Source organism: Orcinus orca, chromosome 5 (genome assembly GCF_937001465.1).
Source record: "Orcinus orca chromosome 5, mOrcOrc1.1, whole genome shotgun sequence".
Taxonomy (NCBI): Eukaryota; Metazoa; Chordata; class Mammalia; order Artiodactyla; family Delphinidae; genus Orcinus; species Orcinus orca.
In genome coordinates this window covers 130,305,712-130,329,411 of record NC_064563.1, presented here as the reverse complement: position 1 = coordinate 130,329,411, position 23,700 = coordinate 130,305,712, and the positions used below count along the sequence as shown (strand labels likewise).

General features: G+C 39.3%; 3 protein-coding genes across 8 annotated transcripts in view; 1 reads left to right on the top strand and 2 right to left on the bottom strand.

Annotated features, from left to right (window-relative positions):
* The window catches only part of GABPA (GA binding protein transcription factor subunit alpha), a 36,232-nt gene extending 36,022 nt beyond the window's left edge, over positions 1-210 (bottom strand). Inside the window, exon 1 of the mRNA XM_004264471.3 lies at positions 128-210. The gene's annotated coding sequence lies outside the window, so the exon portion shown is untranslated. The remainder of the gene's footprint in view (positions 1-127) is intronic.
* Positions 75-7,284, top strand: ATP5PF (ATP synthase peripheral stalk subunit F6). Of its 3 annotated transcripts, none has more exons than XM_004264475.4 (4): positions 75-209; positions 3,646-3,822; positions 6,480-6,604; positions 7,101-7,284. In XM_004264475.4, the coding sequence occupies exons 2-4, from the start codon at positions 3,659-3,661 to the stop codon at positions 7,136-7,138; spliced, it is 327 nt and encodes a 108-aa protein (XP_004264523.1). In that variant the 5' UTR covers positions 75-209; positions 3,646-3,658; the 3' UTR covers positions 7,139-7,284. The 3 variants fall into 3 exon arrangements, with proteins under 3 accessions (XP_004264523.1, XP_033274005.1, XP_049566344.1); XM_033418114.2 differs by lacking the exon at positions 75-209 and adding an exon at positions 401-547; XM_049710387.1 differs by lacking the exon at positions 75-209 and adding an exon at positions 867-939.
* A 5,883-nt stretch (positions 7,285-13,167) lies between these two features.
* JAM2 (junctional adhesion molecule 2) overlaps positions 13,168-23,700 on the bottom strand; it is a 67,738-nt gene continuing 57,205 nt past the window's right edge. For 2 of the 4 annotated variants that reach the window (XM_004264469.3, XM_033418089.2), the window contains exons 7-10: positions 21,305-21,412; positions 19,521-19,536; positions 16,754-16,796; positions 13,168-15,173 (exon numbers count right to left, since the gene is read on the bottom strand). In XM_004264469.3, the coding sequence (XP_004264517.1) occupies positions 15,141-15,173; positions 16,754-16,796; positions 19,521-19,536; positions 21,305-21,412 (200 nt within the window). In that variant the 3' untranslated portion in view covers positions 13,168-15,140. The other 2 variants (XM_049710384.1, XM_049710385.1) reach the window with 2 other exon arrangements.

The window sequence follows — 23,700 nt, the reverse complement described above, 5'->3', positions numbered from 1 at the left end:
TAGGGGAAAGGCCAGTCCAAGTGCGCATGCGTACAAAACAAGGTTTCCGAGAGGGAAAAAGAGAGCAGGTCAACTTGGGAGAAGGAAAGATGGCGGAGGCGTCGCCAGGGGACCCGGAAGCACTTACCCTCCACTTCCTCCTCCTGTTTGGCTTCTGTCTCACCTAGAGCCGTCCGGTCGCCGACTGTCTCCGAGACGCTTCCTGTCCGGTGAGTGTCGACCGACTGAAACGGCGGCCCATAATGCATTGCGATGGCGGTTAGGCGGGGGGGCGGAGCCAGGGCCGGAAGTAAAACGGTGGCGGCGGCGGCGGCGGTGGTGGTGGTAGCTCTGGCAGCTCGGCACCGAGTGCAAGGTGACTGGGAGGGTAACTGGACTCACTTGGCCTCTAGGGACGAGCATTCTGGGTTTCTTCACGAGGTCTGGGATGCCTATCACCTCTGCCCTTCTGAAAGAGAGCCGCCTGTATCCTGGACACCTTCACGGTCTGGCCCGGAGTCATTGCTGATCTCGGCGCCTTTAGGCCTTGAAGTTTGCGGTAGACTCAGTAGGTAGCCCTGATAATACCGCTCTCAGGGCCAGCCTGACGCTCAGGGTGGCGTGGGAGGCAGGGGGGCCGGCGCTTCATGGACCCGCCGCCCGGCTGGGGCAGCCAAGGTCATGCCCGCGGGGCCGGTCTGCAGCCAGGCCTGCTCAGCCCTGGCGCGCGGGCGATTGTTCTGAACTACAGCATTTAAAAGTAGAACGTAAGAGGGGAAAGGATAATAGTAATCTTAAAAGTTTGCAACCCACCTAAAAACGTTGGTGGTGCTAAAACTTGGTTAAGCAGCTTTGTTTTACATCACGGATTCCAGGAGGGAAAAAGAGAGCCGGTTAAGTCAGGCGAGTTGTGGATTGACTTCAGCAATGAACATGCGCCGAAATCGCAGCGAAAGGCTGGTCAGTCATCATTGTAAACGGGAGAACTGTGCTCCCCCTCAGCACAAGGCCGCCTCTTACGCTGTACCCTTTTCTTGCTGTTGCCTTCCCCAGTCTTTCTGAGTGTGTCAAATCCCTATCATAGGCTGGCGTGGCCCCTCATAGTACTCGAATAGAGAACTTAATCATAGTTGGTATTTTATACCTATTTGTGTAATAACATGTATCTTTTTCACTAGATCTTTAATCAGTGGGGAAAAAAATGAAACGGAATAAAGGAAAAGGAGCAAGTTTTGATAGTGAGATTATGTGTTCATTTTTTAGATAAGTTGAATTTGAGGGCCCGGTAGGACTTAGGAAAGGATGAGAGCTGTCGAATGTATAGGTTTGGAGTTCAGGAAAAAGACCAAAATTAGAAGTGTGATTTGGGAATCATTCGTACTTAGATGATAGAAATACAAAAAATGAAAATGGGTTTTACCCATGTTGCAGTAGGAGTAACATGATCTTTGCAATGTTAGACTTAGAGCAAATTAATTGTGGGAATATGAATAATTTAATCACTTTTCTTAAACATTTTCTTATCTGTAAAGGAGGGATAAGAACACCTTTCTCTGTTTCTTCACAGTATTGCCATAAGGGTACAAGGAGAGAATATGTCTAGAAGTACTTTGCAAAATACCTAGGGCTGAACAAGTGTTAGGTGACCACGTTGCAGAGTGTTGTGTGTTTTTACGTTGCCAAAGGGGAAAATATACACTGAATTGCACAATTTGAAAAATATGTTTGTGTTCTGTCAAATTCTACTGTGTAACCTGGGATCAGGTACTTACCGCTAAGCCTCAGTTTCTGTGTAAAATGAGAATGCTATTAAGTGGCACCTTAAGGTCATTTGTTGTTTGCTTGGAGTCTCCCCTCCCCCCTTTTTTTCCTCTGATGAGGTATAAGAGTGATGTATGATGAAATCTTTAATTTCTTCAAATAGTTTTCTTTCATGCTGGCAGGTGAAGGATATTTGGTTGATTGTAGGATTTCTTTTGGTGGTTTTTATGTGCAATTTCAGGGCTTCTCAACCTTAGCACTATTGACATTTTCGACCAGATATTTCTTTGTTGTGGGCAGGCTATTGTTGTTATTGTTGTTGTTGTTATAGGATGTTTGGCAGCATCCTGGTTTTTATCCTCTAGAGGCCAGTAACACTCGCCGCTATCAAGACAACCAAAAATGTCTTCAGACATTGCCAGATATCTCCTGGGGGATACCGCCACCTGTATTTGAGAACTGCTGTGCTACTCCATTGTCGTCTAGCTTAGTGCTTTCCAACTCTCATTAGTAAAGGGCCATTTTCCCCTCAACCCGTGTGGATATTTTTGAAGAATACAGTAAAAATGAATTACTGGAAAAATTAGTAGATGAAAGACAAAACAATGAAGACACACAAAATATGAACTCTTTTTGTATTATTAAATTCAACAGATATGAATTACTCTGTCAGTTTGCTGTAAAAGTTTCTAAATGCTTATTGCCAATTTTGGTATTACTATAGACCAGTAAGGCAATACTACCGCTGGTCCCCAGACCACACTTTGAGCAGTAGTATTATAATTTAATAGTAGTCCAGTGTCAGTGAGATGATGCTTATTGTTATTGCTGTTATTAGGTAATTTGGGGGGGTGGCATGGGAAACATGTTAGCATGTTGGGTTTTCACTTTAAGGTTCAGAAATTTTACCAGGCTGTATTGAGGTGTGAATCTTTATCATCATTCCAGAAGGGTTTGGTAAGCCCTTTCAGTTTAATCAGCCTTTCTTCATCTTGGGCAGTTTTTTCTAATTATTTATGGTCTCCCTATTTATTTCTTTTCTTTTGGAATTTCTGTTTGCATACAATTTTTTTTTTTTTGCATTTGATCTTTTCAGGACACTAAATGAGGTCTCAACTGAGATCATCCTCTAATTTATATACTGTAATTTTTTAGTTAGATGACCATGTATTTTAGCTTCAGGAAGTCTAGGACTTAGAAGTCTTTAAGTCCTTATTTTAAAAGTTCAGACTTTCTTCTCCTTCACAAATTCTATTTCACTGATCAGATTGTACTGCTTGATTTTTCCTCTCTTGTTGGTGGGCTCCCTTGGACTAGTTGCTGTCTTCCTTGCTGGTTCTTTTGGACTTAGATTTGGTTTTTACAGTGTCCTTGAATGTCTAGAATCCTGCAGTTGTAACAAGCAGAGCAGTTTCTTTCCCTGTGGGCCCGGGAAGTAGAAACTGAGGCTCAGGCAACTGTCTCCAGGCTCCCTGCACAGCTCCCTTTTTGCCTTTTGAGGGAGTCAGGGAAACCTGGTACGTTAATTTGGGGATCAGTATTATTCTTTTTCTGCTGAGGGTGGGCAGCCAAGACTAATAAATTCATGGAGAAGAAAACATGCCATCCCAGATTCTGAGCTTGCTTTCTGCGTCTGACCCTAGTGGAGCCACACGCAGGCCTGAGTGGTTCCTAACTGCTGCTAGGTTCCAGGGCCTTTTGGTTAAGAAGCAAAAAACTTGCAGTGTGGGGTAGAGAGGGGAAGGGAGCTATGGTCAGGTGACTGTTCTTAGTGTTTACTGAATTCTGGTATGATTTAAGTTCTGTAGCAATTAGTAGAATTAGATGCCCACTATAACATATTAACAGGTGTTTTACAATTATATCTATTTTAAAGTATCTTCACATTCTGGTGCTTGTTTCCAGTAACAGAATCACCATGATTCTTCAGAGGCTCTTCAGGTTGACCTCTGTCATTCAGTCTGCAGTCTCGGTCTCTTTGAGGAGGAACATCGGTTTTACGGCAGTGGCATTTAATAAGGAACTTGATCCTGTCCAGAAACTCTTCGTGGACAAGATTAGAGAATATAGAACTAAGCGACAGTAAGTGGGTAGATAATCAACTATGGTGTACATGTGAATATTCAAAGTATGTAAGTTTTGAGATGGTAATAAAAAATTACTTGGCGTTTGAAAGTGTCTAAGACCTTCACTGAGCTGATCTCTATCATAAAGGTTCATTACCTGCTCCAAAGAAGAAGATGAGAATCTTGATTTTTTTTTTTTTAAGTCCCAAATTTTCTCTTCCTTATATGGGTTCCAAGGGAGAATCCCATTAAATCTAGTGCCATTTTAGATATATCCCTACTATAGTGTCATTTATTATAAACTAGAATCAATTCATACAAGTACATGGGATCTTGGAAATCATTTAGGAACCATATTTGAGAAAAACTAAGCCCCTTAGACATTGATTAGCCTAAGGTCATAAAACTAATTGTGGGGAAAACATAATCAAAATATTCTAACTCTCAATTCAGTGCCCTTTTTGTGACATCATGATTTGGGGGAAATGTATAGACACAACATTTTTTCTTTAATGCTACTTCCATATTTATATATTTCTGGGAATATCAAAAGACTCCTGCTTCATGACATAAAGCAAGTCCAGGAGCAACATAATAATAGAACCACACAGTTTTGGAGATGAATGATGACCTTAGTATGAAGTTCAACGCCCAAATCTTCGGAAAAGTGATACAGATCAATTCAGAGTTTTGTTTTATTTGGTTGTCTACCATGTGCAAAGTGCTGGACTATTAACAGTGGTGGGCTACAAAGAAAGAAGCCACTTTGCATTTACACAATATTCTTTTTTTTTTTGCGGTTCACGGGCCTCTCACTGATGTGGCATCTCCCGTTGCAGTGCACAGGCTCCGGACGCACAGGCTCAGCGGCCATGGCTCACGGGCCTAGCCGTTCTGCGGCATGTGGGATCTTCCCACACTGGGGCATGAACCCGTGTCCCCTGCATCGGCAGGCGGACTCTCAACCACTGCGCCACCAGGGAATCCCTACACAATACTCTTAAAGTCTGATGGGGTAGAAAGTTTCTAAGCAAGTAAATACAATATAAGTTTAAATAGGTTAGATGCTAAGATAGTGACACATTCAGTGTTTGGAGAACTCATAGGAAGAAATGCTCCTTTCTAGCTGGTGCATTTTGGAAGGCGGCTTGGAAGAGTGAATGTTTCTAAAAGCTTGTGGATCCCAGAGCTGGACAACAGTCATCAAAGTATCTGGTTGAAGGCTCTATCTAGAACTGAACTGTATATCTCTATAGCTATTAATCACATGTGACTATTCAAATTCTAATGAAGTGTAAATAAAAGTTCAGTTCCTCAGTTGCCTTAGTCACATTTCTATTGCTCAATACCAGATATGGCTACTGGTTACCATATTAGACAGCACATACATAGAGCATTTCTATTATCACAGAAGGTTCTGTTGCACATGCTGATGTAGAAGAACATTGGGTCCATAGCAAGAAACATCATTAACAAGTTCTTAAATTAGAGCTGGCTCAGTATTTTTTGTGGAAAATCTGTAGCATAAATAAGATCGTATGCTTTTATCATAGGCATGGGTGAAAATATTAGCCTTGATAGAATTTTCACTTATAGATTTTTTTATTATATTCATTGATAAGTGGGCAGTAACATTCTGACAAACAGAATTTGTGTAAACACTGCTGGTCCATGATGCTATATTTATCTTTCCAAAGCACAGCTCTAATTTTGTCATTTTATTGCTTAGCAAACAAAATACAAAGTCCCAGGCTTAACATTCTCAGCCTCCTGTGATCTGGGTCCCGCTGGCTTTTCCCTCTAGGCTGTTTAGTGTTCCCCACATACAGCCAGTGCTTTACCACCTCCTCATCCTTGCTTTTTCAGTCTTAGAATGTCTCAAATTAAAATCTGACCCAAATGCATGGTTTGTCACAAATGCCACCTTTTTAAAATGAAATTTCCCTGTTCAGCTTAGCAAAAGTGATCCCTCAATTCAAGTAGCTTTTTGTTAAACCGTGTCTTTGTAGGTTATCACCTAACTCCCTTACAGCATAATTGTTTATAAACATGTTATTTTTTTTTTCTAAATGGCAAAACCTCTGGGGGTAGGAAGTAATTTGCTTCTTTGTTAGGCCCCTGTTATAGAGACTTAAAGTTTTTGAATGCCGTCCAGTGGTGGTTAATCTAAATCATAGTGATAGTAGATAACTGAGTGCTCACTGTGTGCCAGGCACTATGCTGAGTGGTACATGTACACAATCTCTCTTTCTCTCAACGCCACCATCAGGTAAGACTTCGAGTTGTAGATGTAGAGTTTAGTTCACACGGTTTGCTCTAGTTCACACAGTTACTGAATTGTAGAGCTGACGCTGAAACGGAAGCAGTCATTCACCCCAGACCCCGCAGACTTGGCCGTTATACCTTATTGCTGCTTAGACCCTGAGAGGTTGACTTTTAATAAGTATCCTTGATACTGACAGACGTTGAATGTTAGAGGTTTGTTTGAAGTTGCTTCATTTATGTGAAACCTCGTAATAGTTAAAATAGTTTGAGCTGAAATTCAAGTGGAACTGCTTGTTATCTTTCAGAAAAGTCTGCTTTTCCCTACATATAGAAGATCTATGAAACTTAATTTTGTTTTTGTAAACTAATGATTAAAATCTGTTTTCAACTTGGTCGTTTACACAACAGGACATCTGGCGGACCTGTTGATGTTGGCCCAGAGTATCAGCAAGAACTAGACAGGGAGCTTTTTAAGCTTAAGCAAATGTATGGTAAAGCAGACATGAATACGTTCCCTAACTTCACATTTGAAGGTAAGTCTTTTTAATCACAGATTCATTGTTGTGGGAGATCATTTTAAGTGGAGAATATTTATACTTGGGTTGTGTAGAGGATTAAATGACAATTACATGTGAATTTATTAGAACAGTGACATGTGCATGGGAAGCTCTGGGATAAATGCCATTGGGGTAGGAGATCACATAGCATAGAGGTTAAACGGCAGGGATCTAAAATCAAACTCCTGACAATATCACTTATGAGCTGTGTGATTTTGGATAGTTAATTGGTCCCTCTTTCTCATCTGACATTTGGGGAGAATTATGCTGTTTTCCTCATAATGATAGTTGTAGTTAAATGACATAGAGAGCCTGGCTCACTGTAAGTCCTGAATAAATCTTAAGCAGTTGTTATATTTCCATGTAGATGTTTCTTTAAAAAATCAGAAGATTGATGAGTTAAATATTAAAACTTTCTAGAAGATGAACTTTATTGCAGTATGGCTAAGCTTGAACCTTTTTTTCCTCTTAGATCCCAAGTTTGAAGTCGTCGAGAAACCACAGTCCTGAAGAAATAATGTAAAATTTATCTGGTAATTTGTCCTAGATTAATTGTATAACTGATCAGAAGTAACAGCATAAACATACATTTCACAACTGTCATACGTTCTTTTAATTCTGATTTCAAAATAAATTATTTGGTGGTGTTGGGTGTACACTTGAGTGTATTGAATTCTGTGTTTTTAGATCCTCCCATTTGGTTATATCAAAGCAGATGGAGACCTTGAATTAATTGGGTACTACTTGCCAGATTCTTCTGAGTGCAGGGGTGTCCTTTTTGTTGCGGAGACTTACTGCTGGAGGGGAGCCACCTGACTTAAGGAATGTTTGCTGCGGAGAATGTTATACCCGTTCCCAGAATATGAAGAAATGGTTCATAAATCCTTTTTCATAGCTTTTTCAGGAAACTCAAGTGTGATTGTGAATATGTCCAGGAACATCCATTGTGTTTTAACTTCCATCTCCTCATATGTTAAATGCTTTTATTATCCCAGTAACTCAGGTCCCTCCTCTTCCCTTGCAGTGTAATGATCACAGTGTCTTTTATGGGGCTATATGGATAGATCAGGGGGAGCTGGGAGCCAGAGAGGGGAGGGTTCTACAAAGGAATTTCCTTTAAAATATTAAGCTGTAGGGCTTCCCTGGTGGCGCAGTGGTTGAGAGTCCGCCTGCCGATGCAGGGGACGTGGGTTCATGCCCCGGTCTGGGAAGATCCCACATGCTGCGGAGCGGCTGGGCCCGTGAGCCCTGGCCGCTGAGCCTGGGCGTCCGGAGCCTGTGCTCCGCAACGGGAGAGGCCACAACAGTGAGAGGCCTGCGTACTGCAAAAAATATATATATATATTAAGCTCTGTGGTGTTGTTTGCCCAGCTGATGGAAGGTCCAGCAGATATGATGTGCCAGAGAAGTGGCAGAGCAAGCACATCAAAATTTCAGAGTAGATGGTTTTATTTTTAATTATTCTTTTTTAAAAACAGGAAAAGCAGTTGTGCCTTTTTCTATCTGACAATCTCTCTGACTTATGTCAGTAAATACCTGTCTTTAGTAAAGCTTTAGAGATTTTCTTCAAAAATGTGAAGTCAAAAATACAGCCTTTCTTATGAGGTTAGCTCACTTCAAAAGAGAAATAGATTTTTACTATGGCATGCCATACTAGCTGAAGTCTCAACCTGGTGAGGAATACTTTTCAAAAGATCCACAAATATTTCCTAATGATATAGGTGTGATTAGTAAGATGTGAAGAGATGGAATTGGGGAGGGTGAAGTAGTAGGAAGAAACTGCCCAGTTTTCTTCAAATGAAGCTAAGCAATGATGGGTCAGTTGGACTACTTTTAAATAGTTGTAGACGTTGAAACAGAATTCGATGTTTCATTATGGCACCATTAAAGGTAACCAAGGAAGCCTCATTGATCTGTTCCTTTGTCTAACCTCCCCTCCCCTGAAGTGGCTCTACTCCGCCTTCCTGTGGCAAGCAAGCAGCCTGGGGTCAACAGCGACCCTGCCAGTCTAGGTGGAGATGGGGCTGACCCTTTCCGTTCATGTTTCCCTCCCCAATTCAGAGTTTAGTTGAATTTTACCTTTTATAATCTCACACCTATTCATAATTTTTTTTTGTCTGTCTCGCAACTACTTGGAGTTTGCTTGAACATCCCAATCTCTTCATTATGTAAACAGAAGGACTCTATTTGTGGCTTTCTGCAGGGATACTGTGTTAAGCATCCTACTCATGCCCTATATCTTAGGGCTATGCATTTAGCTAAATTTTGACCAGAGAAGTGCTCTTGTTTTTTTTCCAACTGAATGCTGTAGTGGTGCTTTGAGTCATGGATGTTAACCATTGCCCCTTCTTCCTCATAGCCCCTTCAACTTTCTGGTAAGGCTGCCCCAAATTTGCAAACTCCAGCCTTTATCTGTTATTTCAGCCTACAAGAAAGTGGTCCTGCACTTAGCATTTGGGACCACCTTATATGTTATTACAAATGACCTCAACTTTCTAGGCTTTTAGCTGTTTAAAATGGCATTTTTCTCCCTTGCCTGGTGGTGTGGGCTGAATCGTGTTCCCCTAAAACTCCTATGTGGAAGCCCTAACTCTCAGAACCTCCCAATATGATTGTATTTGGGGATTGGGACCCTTAAATGGGATTAAGTTAAAATGAGGTTGTTAGAGTGGGCTTGAGTCCAGTCTGACAGGTGTCCTTATAAGAAGACTGGTGTTCTTATAAGGGCATATTTGAGTTGAGGAAAGGTACAGGAACTGGAAATGGACATGTGCCTGCCTGTTACGTGTCTAGTACTCCCTTTAATAAAAATAGCAATAACCAAAGAGGGCTTCCATTGTAGGCGATTTTTACTTAAATCCATTTAGTGTAGAATTTTTGTTTCTGATTGTTGCTACCCTCGGTGTGGCAGGCTTATAAATGCTTACTCTGGTTAGATTCTTAATGTATGAGTTCTTGGAAGGCTCTGTGGGCTAGAAAGTTTCCTATTATGCAGGTTACCTTAAATGGGAGGTCCGACCCATCTCTTCCAAACTCCCCTCAGCTCCCACCTCAATGGTCCAGTTCACAGACTCTTATTTCAGATGTTTGCTCTCAGACACTGGCAAGAAGGCTCAAGGCCAGCTACTTTCAAAGATGCCTACTTGACCACAGGAAACTCACACATCCTTGCCCTGAGACACAATGGGAAGATAGGTGCTTCACCATTTCCCCTGCTCTTTACCTTGATATCTTTTTCCAACTCTCTTTTCACTCTGCTCAAATAGCTCTTTGCTTCTTGGCATGTGCCTTCAATTGTTGCAGGTGATTCTCTTTAAAATTCTCTTTACTTGCCTTGGGGGGTGAGTTGGGAAGTAGAACTCACAACTTTGGCAAACTCACACGACTTGGACAATTCATTCTGTCTCTCTCCATTGCTCCCCACCCCCAATCCATCCCTACACACTTTAGTTTATGGATTTTGTGTGGTGGGGTAAAGGAGAGACGACCAGGGTAATAATTTCAGGGTAGCACAACTGTCTCTTCATGAACATCAAAGCAGGTATTTATACCCAAATTAGTTATGGGTTTCTTTAGAAAGTGAGGTACTTGTCAGCCTTCAGGCAACAGGAAAAATCCCAGTCGACATTCTGTTACATGAATATGTCTTTACATATAAAACTTTTTCTAATTCTTTTTGCTATATGTTATCCTAAAATTTAGAAAACTAGGTTTCTTGACCAACAGCAACTTCAGTATAATTCATGGTAGTTAAATATTTGGAAGGAAAGGAAGCTTGAGAATGAAAAGTTAAATGGCAGGGGGCAACTTTAGGAATCTAACTACAGGTCATAAAGAAATCTCAGTTTTTATACCATCTTTAAGAAGCACTTCTGTGTAGCACATTTAGTGTTGAAAACATCATAAAATGGAGCTTTAAAACCATCTGCCCTCAGTCTTAAAGAAGTTAAACAAGTCCTTTGTTGACACACTATTCATTTGTTTTGACATTTTCTTAGTAAAAAGTATAAAAACATATTCTAGTATGTCTTACTTTAAAGTAGAAAAATATTTTAAGATCTTTTTAAGGACTGTGTGGAAATGGATGCCTAATAACTAATAGGAGTAGAATAAAAGTCATGTCTGTCCAGCCTGAATTCATGGAGCATTAATTTGTGTGACTCTGCATAACAAATGAACTGGATTATAATAACATTGCAAAATACAGTATTAATATTCTAAATCTATGGAGAAATTTTATCAATAAATACTCTTTAAATTGCCCTTTCACAAGTGCTCTTTTGATCTTAAAAAATTCATTTAGCACTTACTGGATACTGACTACACATTAGATACAGTTAAATACTTTGGGGCTTATAAATATGTATGTAAAACGTGGCTCTTTTCTCAAAGTGGTTCTATTAATAGATTGGTGGTGATGCCAGAGATGTACATACATAACTGTATTAAGAAATATAAAACCAACAAGTGCCATAAGAAAACCAAGTGCTATGGAAATTCAGAGAAGAAAGAAACTTCTTCCAGAAGGGAGAAGAGGGAAGGCTGCATAGAGAAGGTGGAATTTGAAAGATGTCCTGAAGAGTAACTAGAATCTACATATCTTGTGATTAGGAGAATCAGCTTTCCAGGTAAAGGAGAAGAAAAAAAGGGTCGTTGAGATACAATGACCTTAGTTCAGTTTGAACATATGGCTGAACAGGTAGGTGTGACAATATGACAACGTGTGTACGTGGGGGGAGGCCCTGAATTTCAGGGTAAAATGTTTAGACCTTGGTGAGAGACTATGTAAAGGAAAAGAGTGAAAGGTTTTCAGCAAGGGGATGGGAGAAAAGGGAGAAGGGAGTTGACTGTTCAAGAGAGTAATCTGGCAGTAACTGTTAGACTGATGGGGTGTGTGAGGGGGAGACTAGAGGGCAAAGGAGCCTTCAGGACAGGAGAGATTAAAAGTGCTACCAAGTGTATATGTGTCCATGCCACGCTCTCAGTTTGTCCCAGTTTACCCTTCCACCTCCCTATATCCTCAAGTCCATTCTCTAGTAGGTTTGTGTCTTTATTCCCGTCTTACCCCTAGGTTATTCATGACTTTTTTTTCTTAGATTCCATATATATGTGTTAGCATATGGTATTTGTTTTTCTCTTTCTGACTTACCTCACTCTGTATGACAGACTCTAGGTCCATCCAGCTCACTACAAATAACAATTTCGTTTCTTTTTATGGCTGAGTAATATTTCATTGTATATATGTGCCACATCTTCTTTATACATTCATCTGTTGATGGACACTTAGGTTGCTTCCATGTCCTGGCTATTGTAAATAGAGCTGCAATGAACATTGTGGTACATGACTCTTTTTGAATTATGGTTTTCTCAGGGTATATGCCCAGTAGTGGGATTACCAAACGTGAAATAGATAGCTAGTGGGAAGTAGCCACATAGCACAGGGAGATCAGCTAGGTGGTTTGTGACCACCTAGAAGGGTGGGATAGGGAGGGTGAGAGGGAGGGAGACGCAAGAGGGAAGAGATATGGGAACATATGTATATGTATAACTGATTCACTTTGTTATAAGCAGAAACTAACACACCATTGTAAAGCAATTATACTCCAATAAAGATGTTTAAAAAAAAAAGAAATTAGAAACTAAAAAGTAAAACTAACAAAAACATTTGTTATTATATAAAAAAAAATGCTACTAAGAGAGGGGGTACTTGAGGGAGGAAGGTAGCAGAAGACAAAAGGTGTGAGATTGTAGCTGGAGATAAAAAGTAGTGACAATCGTGCCAATGAATGATGGAGTCTGTGAATAAATGGGAGGTTGAAAATGGAGATAGGGAGGGTGGTAGTGGTAGAGAATATAATTTAAATGGTGGTTAAGTTTAAATCGTGGTTAGCTTCAATCTTGAAAAAAATAAGATCAAAGATTTGGGTATCTGTGGCAAGGGGATGAAATGATCCACCATGGCATTTACCTGGGGTAGGGGCAAAGGGAAGGCAGAAAGTATCACAGGCTGTGAGACTAGGCAGGGTGAAGGGAAGCTGTCCTAGGAGAGAAGAATTTGAGAATTTCAAAGGAAGGAATGTTGGGGGCAGAGAAAAAACATCTTGTGTAAAACATCCTGCATCGGATAGACCTGGGTCACATAGACACTGCCTCTTCACTTGTCAGCTTTGTAAACTTGGCAGTCACTGACTCAGTTCATCTCAGTTTCCTCATCTGTAAAATGACGACATTGCCCTCTTTATACAATCGTTGAGGTGAATTTGAGATTTATACAGCCTCAACTCCATCCACCCCCCACTTCCACGACATATATAAAGTGTTCAATAAATAGTTGTGACATTTTACTTTCAGAGCATTTTTTCAGCATTGGAAAGGTTGGCAGGCACCCAGGCTGAGAGATGAGATTCTCATCTTAGGCAGCTAAAGCGTTAGCCTTGTAGCTACAGACAGTAAGAGGGACTAGTTTCCTGGGTTTCATTTGAATAACAATAGGTGAATGACTCTTGCCCTGCACCATTAAATGGGACTAAAAAATTGAACACGTTCAGCTATTTTTATTAATGTAGACTTTAATCAGACAAAACCACCTGTGAGATGAAGTTTTTTTCAAGGCTGTATTGAAAAACAGTTGTTCCAGATTTAGTTGGGTTAAACCCCCGAGTAAAAATAAATTAAATCTGGTTACAATGATAATAATTAAAACTTGCTATTAAAGATACTAACGCCCTAACCTTTATAAAACACAATTTTACTTCATGAAAACAAAATCAAAATGCTCTAAGAATTATAATGATAGTTTTTTGTTTTTTTTCTTTTCATGCTTCATCACCAAGAGTTGGGAAACTATGCATGTGGACCAGATCCTGTCTGTGCCTCCTGTTTTAAGAACACAAACATGACCATTTTAAAAGTATTGTCTGTGGCTGCTTTCATGCTACAATACCATGACATGAAAAATGGCAGAGTTGAGTACAGTACAGGCAGTTATGGCAGGGACCATATGGCCTACATGTCTTAAAATATCTACTACCTGGCCCTTTACGGAAACTGTTGGAAGAGGTCTGGTGAGAATCACTGAATGTCACAGACAAGTGGGGGCAGTGTGACAACAGGCATCTTCCCAGTGACCTGGTGTCCAGGCACATATTCGGCACTTGGTGAGTACTTAATCCAACTGTCTGTCCCGTGAATCCTGGTGATTTGCTCTGCCTATTGGGCAAAAAGAGTGGACTCCTTTAAAAGCAGTTTAACCGTGTTCAAAGTTGTCAAAGGTAGTGAGGGACCTTTTTCGTCTAGATTTGCCTGGAACTGGAAATGCCCTAGCCATATTGTCTTTTCAATATGAAACGAATAATCAGAATAAGTTCTGGATGATTATGCTTTTAACACAGTCTAATTACTCTCCCTATTACATGGATCATTGGAATTTTCACTTTGTAACACTAGCTGGAGGTCTTTGTGATCTATCAGTTTAGAAACCAGATAATCGGACCCATTTTTCATTTCATTTCTCCTGTGTTTTCTATGTATCAAGCGTAGCACCAGGTGCCAGGAGCCACCCTGAGCCGTTTCATCTCATTTTACTTGTCAGGCAACCTGTCCTCCCCTCCATATCCCTGACTTTGCCATAAGCAGGGTTGGAAAACCACTGGCCGTAACAGCAAGGGACTCGGCCCAATGCAAAATTTCACTGCACTAATTTTAGAGACAGAGAGATGTGAAGTCACCATCACGCAGGGACAAGTATCTGTAGGGTTATGTGTGTTGGTTCCAATGGCGAGTTCTGATGTCAAAGTCACTGATCCTCTTCAAAGGGGTCTTAGGGGAGGTAAATAGCAACAAGCAGCTCTGGGGGTGAAATAAGACACTTGGGTTTGTGTTGAACTCTCAGACTGATGTTTAATGAAGAAATCAACGGCACACACCAGGTGAGTGAGCTCTGGTCATTAGGTATTTTTCTTCATGTTGATTTTGGTTCTCAGACATGAAAGTAAACAAAAAGTGCAAATCCTTGGGTGTAAGACCCTTCCTGCCACTTCCCTTCTGTGAATATATTAGTGATAAATGAGCAACAGAATAACGAGACCAGAGGTTCCTTTTGCATCTGTCAGAGTATTTTCTGAACCCTCTACATCAGACTCTTGCACAGAGGGTGCATACAGCTTACATTTTCACGCTCTGTGGATTAATTTCACAACCAGTATGATATATTTTTAGTAACTTACTCTAGAAGTTACGATATTTAACATTTCACAAGCCCCAGAATATTACAAAGTATTTTGACTCCTTTAACTTTGTCCAGACACAAGAAGCCAGACTGTATTTTAGCTGCTGACAAAACTATTTGTGTAAAATAAAAATTTCAAGTGATGTAGCAGTCATAAAGATTACACTGAAACACCAATTTCACCTCCTCATGTACCTCTTGGCAAATGTAAGACAAAGCAGAGTTTTATAATCTTTTAATAGTGCAACAACTGGGGTTTTGGTGCATCGCAAAGATGGAATTCTTTTAAATTATAAAGGATTTTGTGTGCTTGAAATCCTAGGAGAAGAAAGAAAAAACAAGTTTAAATATGATGTATTACTTAACATTTAAAGAAATATAGAAATCTTATGAATACAAAGATACATCCACTATGAGAATCTTGCAGGTACAAACCAGCGTATATTTAATTAAATCTATTTTATGGGGAACTAAATAATTAAATACCAGGAGACAAATCCTTGAATCTCTGCCTAAAGAGCAAAGAAGTAGGAGTGGGAATTAGAACAGGAGAAGTCCTGTTTGCTGGGGGGATGCTACTGGCATCTAGCAGGTAGAGGTCAGGTGGTCCTAAGCATCCTACAACATACAGAACAAGAAAGAATTATGTGAAATTATAAAACATTCGTTATATAAGCCTTAGAAGAAATTGTCATTTCTTATATAAATTGTTATATAAGAATTAGGAGAACATGACAGTAGTGCCAATGTTGAGAAACCCTGCTCTGGGGCAGAATTCAAATTGGACACTCTTGCTCTTGGCTGACGAGGGCAACCGAGCAGAAGACAAAGAAAAAGAGCAAAGCTTTTGTTCTTCCGACTCAGCCACAAAGTGTCTCTTCCTATTTGGTCAGGTGAGATTATTTTACTCCGCACTCAAAGGAGTATTTTCTACAAATTATAGGAGCAAATATAGAGTTAACATGTTGCTTGTCTGCTAATTGATGAACAATATGCTTTGGTATTTTAAACCACAAAATAAAGTGATTTCCATGATAGATTGTGGAGTAGACAATTTTTTTAATTTTTGGCGGGAAAAAAAGTCTATGGAACAGTATGTAGGTCTTAAAGGTTAGTGTCTATCAGAGTCACTTGAGTGTTTAAAATACACGCCCCACCCAAGCTCTACTGAAAGGAAATCTAAGCAAATCCCTGCCACAGAGTACTAAGGAATTCAGGGAAGTAGCGCTCCATTTCTCAAGAAAGGGCTTAGACTTCTAAAAACATCGGGAACCTCCCTTCCCTCACTGTATTGCTGAAAAATAGTCCAGAAGGCTGAATAACCATCCAAAGAGCTACAAAATCTGAGCAATGATGGTATTTACTGCTTCAATGTAGTGCTTACAAATGCAAAAGTACACAAGGGTCCAAGCATCTAAATTATGTTCCCTTAACAATCTGAATTAGGTAATTCTTGCATCTTTTCAAGGATTTCTGAAATGTTCCTTTCTGCAAAAGCAGAGGATATTCCATATCCCTAAAATTTCCAAGTGCTTTGAATAACCACAGGAGAGTCCTGGAACCACAGATCTTCTGGAAGTGATCTGCTTGGTCAAGCTGACAAGAATCAAGGTACCTGGGTCCCAGCTTGGCCATTGTAATACTGTGAGAATGTGTGTCCTAATTTCTTCATCTATAAAATGGAGCTGATAATGCCAGATCTAATGATACTAAGGAGGCCGACTAATAATAGAAAACACAATGAGAGAAAATAATGGGATGGTAAAGCCCCACTGCTCTACAAATGCTGCCTTCCCAGACGGGATGGGAGCTAACATTTATTTAGCTCCTTCTAAAGACCAGCGGTAGACACTAGTACAAGGTATATTAAAAGTGAAATATGCTTTAAAAATACTCACATTTTCACTCATTGCAGTGGCTTTAGATGCAGAACTACTCTTCCTGTTTGTGGAACATAAAAGACAGCATTTACTATATTATTGCTTCCAATTCTAAAACATATATCCTCTTTTAGTTAATGTTACCTCCACACATTTTCTCAACAGGAAGATGAACGTTTATCTTAGTAAAAAAGGTACAAAAGCCCCCAGAAATCCTAACTGAATTTCTTATATTTATAGACAATATTCATAGAGAAAACCATGTAACAAAATATCTGCATGTGTGAAGCCCTGTGTGTCTACTTGTAGCCTAGGGCTAGATACTAATGACTTTTGCGGAATATGCAAACCAGAGACTAACTTTTAACTCAACTCATTGACATTTACTATTTTGAAAGTTTAATCATTATAATCTCAAATTTCATTTTTTCCATGGAAGGAAAGTTTTATGTGGTGACTACGGTTCCAGTTACCTGTTATGGGCTGAACTGTGTCCCCACCAAACATTCACAGGTTCAAGTCCCAACCTCCCAGTACCTCAGAATGTGACCATATTTAGAGACAGGGTCTTTAAAGAGGTAATTAAATTAAAATGAAGTAATTAGGGTGGGTCCTAATCCAATATGACTGATATCCTTATAAGAACAGGAAATTCAGACATAAACAGGGATGTTTAAACATAAGATCGTGTGAAGACAGGGAGAACACCACCTTTAAGTCAAAGAAAGAGGCCTGGACTTCTAGCCTCCAGAACTATGAGAAAATAAATTTCTGTTGTTTAAGCCACCAGTTGATGGCACTTTTAAGGCAGCCCTAGCAGACTAATACAACATCCAATTCATTGTCCAACAAATTTTGAGGAGCATGGATTTGACAAACGGAAGATGTGTATAGGAATAAAGATATTGCCTCCCTGGGTTAATAGAGACAGTAATAGGGACTGAATGAAAGAATAACCTCCCTCACCCTAGCATTGCCAGCCTTTCTCCATATATAAGATGATGTCTCTTCTCTGTTCATAACCCTCCCTCCAATCACTTTCCATCTTACTCAATAAAAGTGGGAATCCTCACAATTGCCTGGAGTGCGATGGGGGATTGGCCATACCACCATCAGGCTACCCTGCTTTTCAGAACTCACTCCTGACCTGGCTACTGCTAGTCCTGTTAACTTGGACCTCATCCTGGACTTGCACTGGGATATTATGAGGCTCAGAGACCATCACTGAGGAGCAAGTCTAGGAACAGGAAATCAATGGCATCTTCTTGGTCTTCAAAAGACTTAGGAGATGACAAAGTCTCCGAAGCATGGCAGCTGAGAGTAGAGGGGAACGCCCATAGAGTCGAGGTTGGGTCTGCCATTTCCATACATACAAAGACAGGCACAAATCAACTGCAAATACACTGGAGACTCTGGTGATCTCATCCAGATCTCACGTACCAATGACTCCTAAATTTCTAACTCTAGTTAAGATGTTTTCCCAAACTCCAGATTCATATATTCAGTTACTCACTAATTAACTCTCCTTGGCAGTATAATAGGCATCTCAAATATTAAAATTTCAAAGCACTCCAGACAGACCTCTCTGCCTACCTACACCACCACTCTCAAACATGCTCCTCCTGAAACCTTTCACACTTCAGTAAATGGTAACTTCATCTTTCCCAGAGCCTTGGAGCCATCTTTGATTTCTCTCTTCTTCTCACAGCCCACATCCAATCAACCAGCAAACTGTTCAAAATATATCCAGAATCCTATCACTTCTCAACATTTCTGACACCATCACTTTGCGACCAGCCGCCATTTTCTCTTGTCTAGATTAGTTAGTAGTTTCCTAACTGTTCTCCCTGCTTCCTCCACCCTCTGTCACCTTACAGTTTATTCTCAACACAGCAGTCAGCGTGAGCTTCTAAGAATTAAATGAGATGCTACCCCTCTGTTCAAGAATCTCCAATGATGTCCCATCTTACTCAGAACCAAAGCCAAACTCCTCACAACTGCCTGGAACAGACTCCATATAATCTGGCCCCCACTACACTATTTGTGTTCACTCATCTCCTCCCTGCATTGTTCTCACTCTGTTCCAACCACACCGGTCCCCTTGTTGTTCCTCAGAAACTCCAGGCACGCCTAGCTTGAGATCTTTCCCTTTGTTCTCTCCTCTCTGCTTATCTGCATATCTCACTCCCTCAGACGTCCCCTCATCAGGTGAGGCCCTCTCTAACCACCTATTTACAAGGGCAATCTCCACTCCTCCCCTGTGCATTCTCTGTTCTCTTACCTGCTTTATCTTTCTCCATAATACTTATCACAATCTGACATACTGTTGCGCTCATGTAATTGTTTACTTTCTGCCTTACTCTACTAGAATGCAAGCTCCATGGGGCAGAGGAGTTTTTTGGTCTATTTTATTCACTGCTCTGTTATCAGTCCCTAGAACAGGGTTGCACATATATTTGGTATTCAATGAAATGTAAAATGAGTTTTAGGGAAAAATTTATTTGAACATTTTAAATTTAGAAAAACACAAAAAGTTTTTCAAGTAGTACTATGGAAATGCCTACAAAGTCAAATTAATGACTATATTTCTTCTCTAGGTAACTAAACATCGTTGACAAGTTGGCATGAGGCGTGAGGTGGGATGTGTTCCTTGATGAATTCGAGTCACCGCCCATAGAATTAAACCCACACAAACAACCCAACTTCCCACTTTTGACTTTAAACGGATGATGAACAAAAAAGTAGTTGATATGGGGGAAGGCATGCATTAAGAAAGTATACTTACTGGAAGGAGGTTTCTTCTACAAAAGAACAAGTATATATCATTAATGCAAGAATTAATAGGGTATGATACAGATTCATATAAAAATGAGTTTGAGCTTAATTCCTTTTTCTCAGTTTTGATTCTCACTTGCTGACATTGTATACCTCCTAAATCAAACGTTGGCAAACTTCTTCTGTAAAGGTCCACATGGCAAATATTTTAGGCTTTGTGGGCAAAGAGGTAAAATCGAGGATATTAAGTAAGTACTTACATAACAAAAGAGAAAACAAATTTTCAAAAATTTTTATCAATGAATTAAAAATATAATAATAATAATCAAAGTCTTGTAATACAGGTCTACTAATTAGAAGAATGGAATTCTTTGGAGGGATAACATTTCTCTTATTTGGGGGTTCAATGTTAGGGTTCCCTATTATCAAATAGACTGCAATGTTTATATGTAAAAACCATTCTTAGCTCGTGGGCCATAGAAAATCAAGTGGCAGACCAGATTTGGTCCATGGGTCATAGTTTGCCAGCCCCTGTCTGAAATGCAAGTTCAAGAAAATGGTTCTCTTAGATAGATTTTCTGCTAGATGAAAACGGGAGTAACATTCTTAGCTAATGAACTAATAATATTCACGTAAAATCTTTAATTAATTCAGCATTTTAAGAAAAACCGTTTACCAAGTCTTTAATAAAAACACTCAGACAGGTATTCTTTGCAGGTAGAGAGAAAAGACAAGAATTTTGAATGAGCAACCTTATCTGTCTGTACTTCCACTGTTGACCAGCAGGGGGACTCAGCCGGATTACATTACACTGGACTGGATAGGAGCACCACACAACAGCTACTATTCATTCACAGAGCAGTTATTCTTAATTATAGGGAATATCCTTGAAACCACATTCATGGAAACATTTTACAATACCTATTTATAGGTATTATTAGAAACCCCCTTTACATTTAAGTTTTATTTTGATATAAGATATTTTTTAAACCTAAATTTCAAAATTAATGTTCACTATAAAAACAGCAGGTCTAAAATTTGTTCATGCTATAAATGTATTATCCTTAAAAATTCTACTTTATACACTATTTTTAGTGGACTTGATGGAGTTGTGCAACTTTGAAGGTCTCAGATAATTTTAAAGACTGGAAGTAAAGAAATGCATTAAGAGAATAAAACATTTAAAAATCTTATCCATTTACATCAAACCTATTGTATCACCAAACGCGAGTTCCAACAGACCTAAACTTGAAGAATTAAAAACCTCAGAAGCAACTATAATACAATAGGTTTCTAGTTTTTAATTGAACAATTGTCTTCTAAATACAGTTGTGCTAAATTTGACATTCAACATTCCACTGTTCTATACTGATAAAACATTTCACAGATTTATTCCAATGAAATTTCTTATCATAAAACTAGAAATTAATTTTCATCTTGAGATATACGATCCCTTACTTAAAATAAAAGGATCTTAAATACATGTACATGTGCTATAAATATCCATCCACATTGCACATCTCTCGGTATCGCTGCGCTATGCCCCTCCCCGGTGCCTCTCACATAGTCTGTGATGATTCCTGGAATGTTGCGATGAGACACCTCTGCCTTTCCTCCCTATATTCGCCGGGATGCTTCATGACTCACCTTCATGTCATCTTGGACATTTTCTACTGCAGGAAAATTAACGAAAAATATTCTCCAGAGTCTGTTAGAACATCTTAGGAGAAACAGTGTCTCAGAAGAAAACTATATCCACAGGAAGTTGTCTGGCAAAGAGTGAAATTCACTTACTTGAAAAGTAGCCTTTCCTCTGAGCATAGCACACGCCAAGGCCACAGACAGAAATCACTAAGGCCACAACTACTACAGCTGCTATTATGCCACTTATGTTGAGATCATCTGGAATGCAAAATAAACCATGCATGAATTCATGTCAAAAAGATGGACCGATGTAGTTATTAAATCGAAAAAGCTCAAAAAACTCCCCTCGGACTTCCCTGGTGGCCCAGTGGTTAAGAATCCGCCTACCAGTGCGGGGGACACAGGTTCGAGCCCTGGTCCGGGAAGATCCCACATGCCACGGAGCAACTAAGCCACAACTACTAAGCCCACGTGCCACAACTACTGAAGCCCGCGCGCCTAGAGCCCGTGCTCCACAACAAGAGAAGCCACCGCAATGAGAAGCCTGCACACTGCATTAAAGAGTAGCTTCTGCTCGCCGCAACTAGAGAAAGCCCGCGCACAGCAACGAAGACCCAACACAGCCAAAAATAAATAAATTAATTAAAACAAAACAAATAAAAGCTCCCCTTTGTAGCTATACCATAAATACAGATAGTTTCATGCTTTTTAAGCCTGTTCCACTAACTCACTTCCACGGATATGGTTCAAAATTGATTGAAAATATTAGCAGAGCTACGTCTTGCAAGAATCTTAAATTTTAAAAAGTTCTATGATCCAGAAATAAAATGTATGGTACTCTCTTGCATGCATTTGGAGATGCAATAATCCATATGATTAAATATCAGATTGGAAGTGAGCTTTGAAATTCAGTGAGTTCAAGTATTCTACTACAACACTCCCCTCAAATTTTCCTTAAAATTCCTCTACATCGTCATCTGGGTCAATTTCACAAATACGGAAAATTCATTCAACCCCAAAGAAAGCCCATACCACTGTTGTTCTATAAAACTAAGTATCAGAAACATCTTCTTTCTTGAATTTATATGGGCTTGTGCGTGGGTGTGTGTACATACGCACACATAACACACCCACATACATATATGCCATTAAACTGTTATCCCATTAAGTTAAAAATGAATTAAACTTCCCCAGGCTTTTTCCTGTTACTACTAAGTCATCTTTCCTCTAACCCAACATAACTGCATTTTTTGGACCTAACTTTGAAAAATCACTACCATGTTACCAACTTGTGAGGTTTTTCCAGTTACTGATTCTGTTGCCAAAGAATTAGATTATTAACCTTCTGAGGTTAATATTTCTGCAACTGGGAACTGCATCAAAAATACATTCAAGTCATTAATAAAATGATAAACATGACTTTGGGAAAGAACAATTTAACAGGCTATTAGACATATATCTTCATATAACAAAATTTACTAGCATGCTCTGGGTGAGGGATCCAACCATGTGTGAATCCATCTACACATTCAATTTGGGTCACATCTTTCCATCTTGTCCATGAGGATTTCATGAGCCATACTCTTCTGTCATTTAGACACTTCTTATGTATTGATTAATATGCAAATTCCTACAGTTTTTAAAGGAACAAAGGGTTCTTTTTTTAAAAGCAAGTATTAATTAACATATGGTTAAATAACTTGGAGAAAACATTAGGTACCAGTTTCTCACTAGTAATTTTAGATATTTTAAAGCAGTGCACATTTTGGGAATGATTTTTTAAGAACTATTATTTGAATGAGTCTGCTTATCGTAAAATTTCCTGGTCTTAATTTTTTTTCTTAATGCCAAGTGTTATTAATTTTTCCAGATGCCTCTGAAATATTAACTGATTTTTTTTTTTAAAAAAGGAAACTGGGTCAATCTTTCGAAAGGCTGAGTAATTTGACTAGAGTAGGAAACCTTAATTATTGCTTGATATAAACTCGGTTCATATTTGCTTGGGTATTGGGAGGTGGAGATTCATCTATTTATTCACTTGGACAAAAAATAGCAGAGAGGAAAAAAAGAACTACACAATAATCATAATCTAAGGCAAAATTAAATTAATAACTAAATAAAACTCCTGAGAACCAAACTGCCTACAATTTTCTTTGTAATAGTCAATGATTTGACACCTACAAAGGGTTTAACCTAAGGGCTATAATCACCCTTAGATTGAAATTTTCATTGACAAAAAACTGTCCTGTAGTTTGTCAATGAATCTGACATCCATGAAGTATTCAAGCTAAAGGCAAATTCTAAACAAAAAAAACTGTTTTATCCAGTAAGTACTAAGTCATGGTATAAATGTTATTTTATTTTCTTCAAAAAAAGAAGATAGAAGACTTGTAAGTTAGAGGTAAGTTGTGTTCATCCCATTTGTAATTACTGTGAGATTCTGAGCAAGTAATATGCCCGCCTTATTATGCCTCACTAAAGAGAAAATGTAATAACACATATGAAAATATTGTGTGTTCTTTCTTAATAAAAAAGCCACAATAAAA

Bases quoted from the DNA above. Each gene is read 5' to 3' on its own strand.
- ATP5PF (XM_004264475.4), top strand. From the start codon at position 3,659: ATGATTCTTCAGAGGCTCTTCAGGTTGACCTCTGTCATTCAGTCTGCA. The intron at 3,823-6,479 runs GTAAGTGGGTAG...TTTACACAACAG, and splicing joins GAATATAGAACTAAGCGACA to GACATCTGGCGGACCTGTTG. The intron at 6,605-7,100 runs GTAAGTCTTTTT...TTTTCCTCTTAG, and splicing joins CCCTAACTTCACATTTGAAG to ATCCCAAGTTTGAAGTCGTC.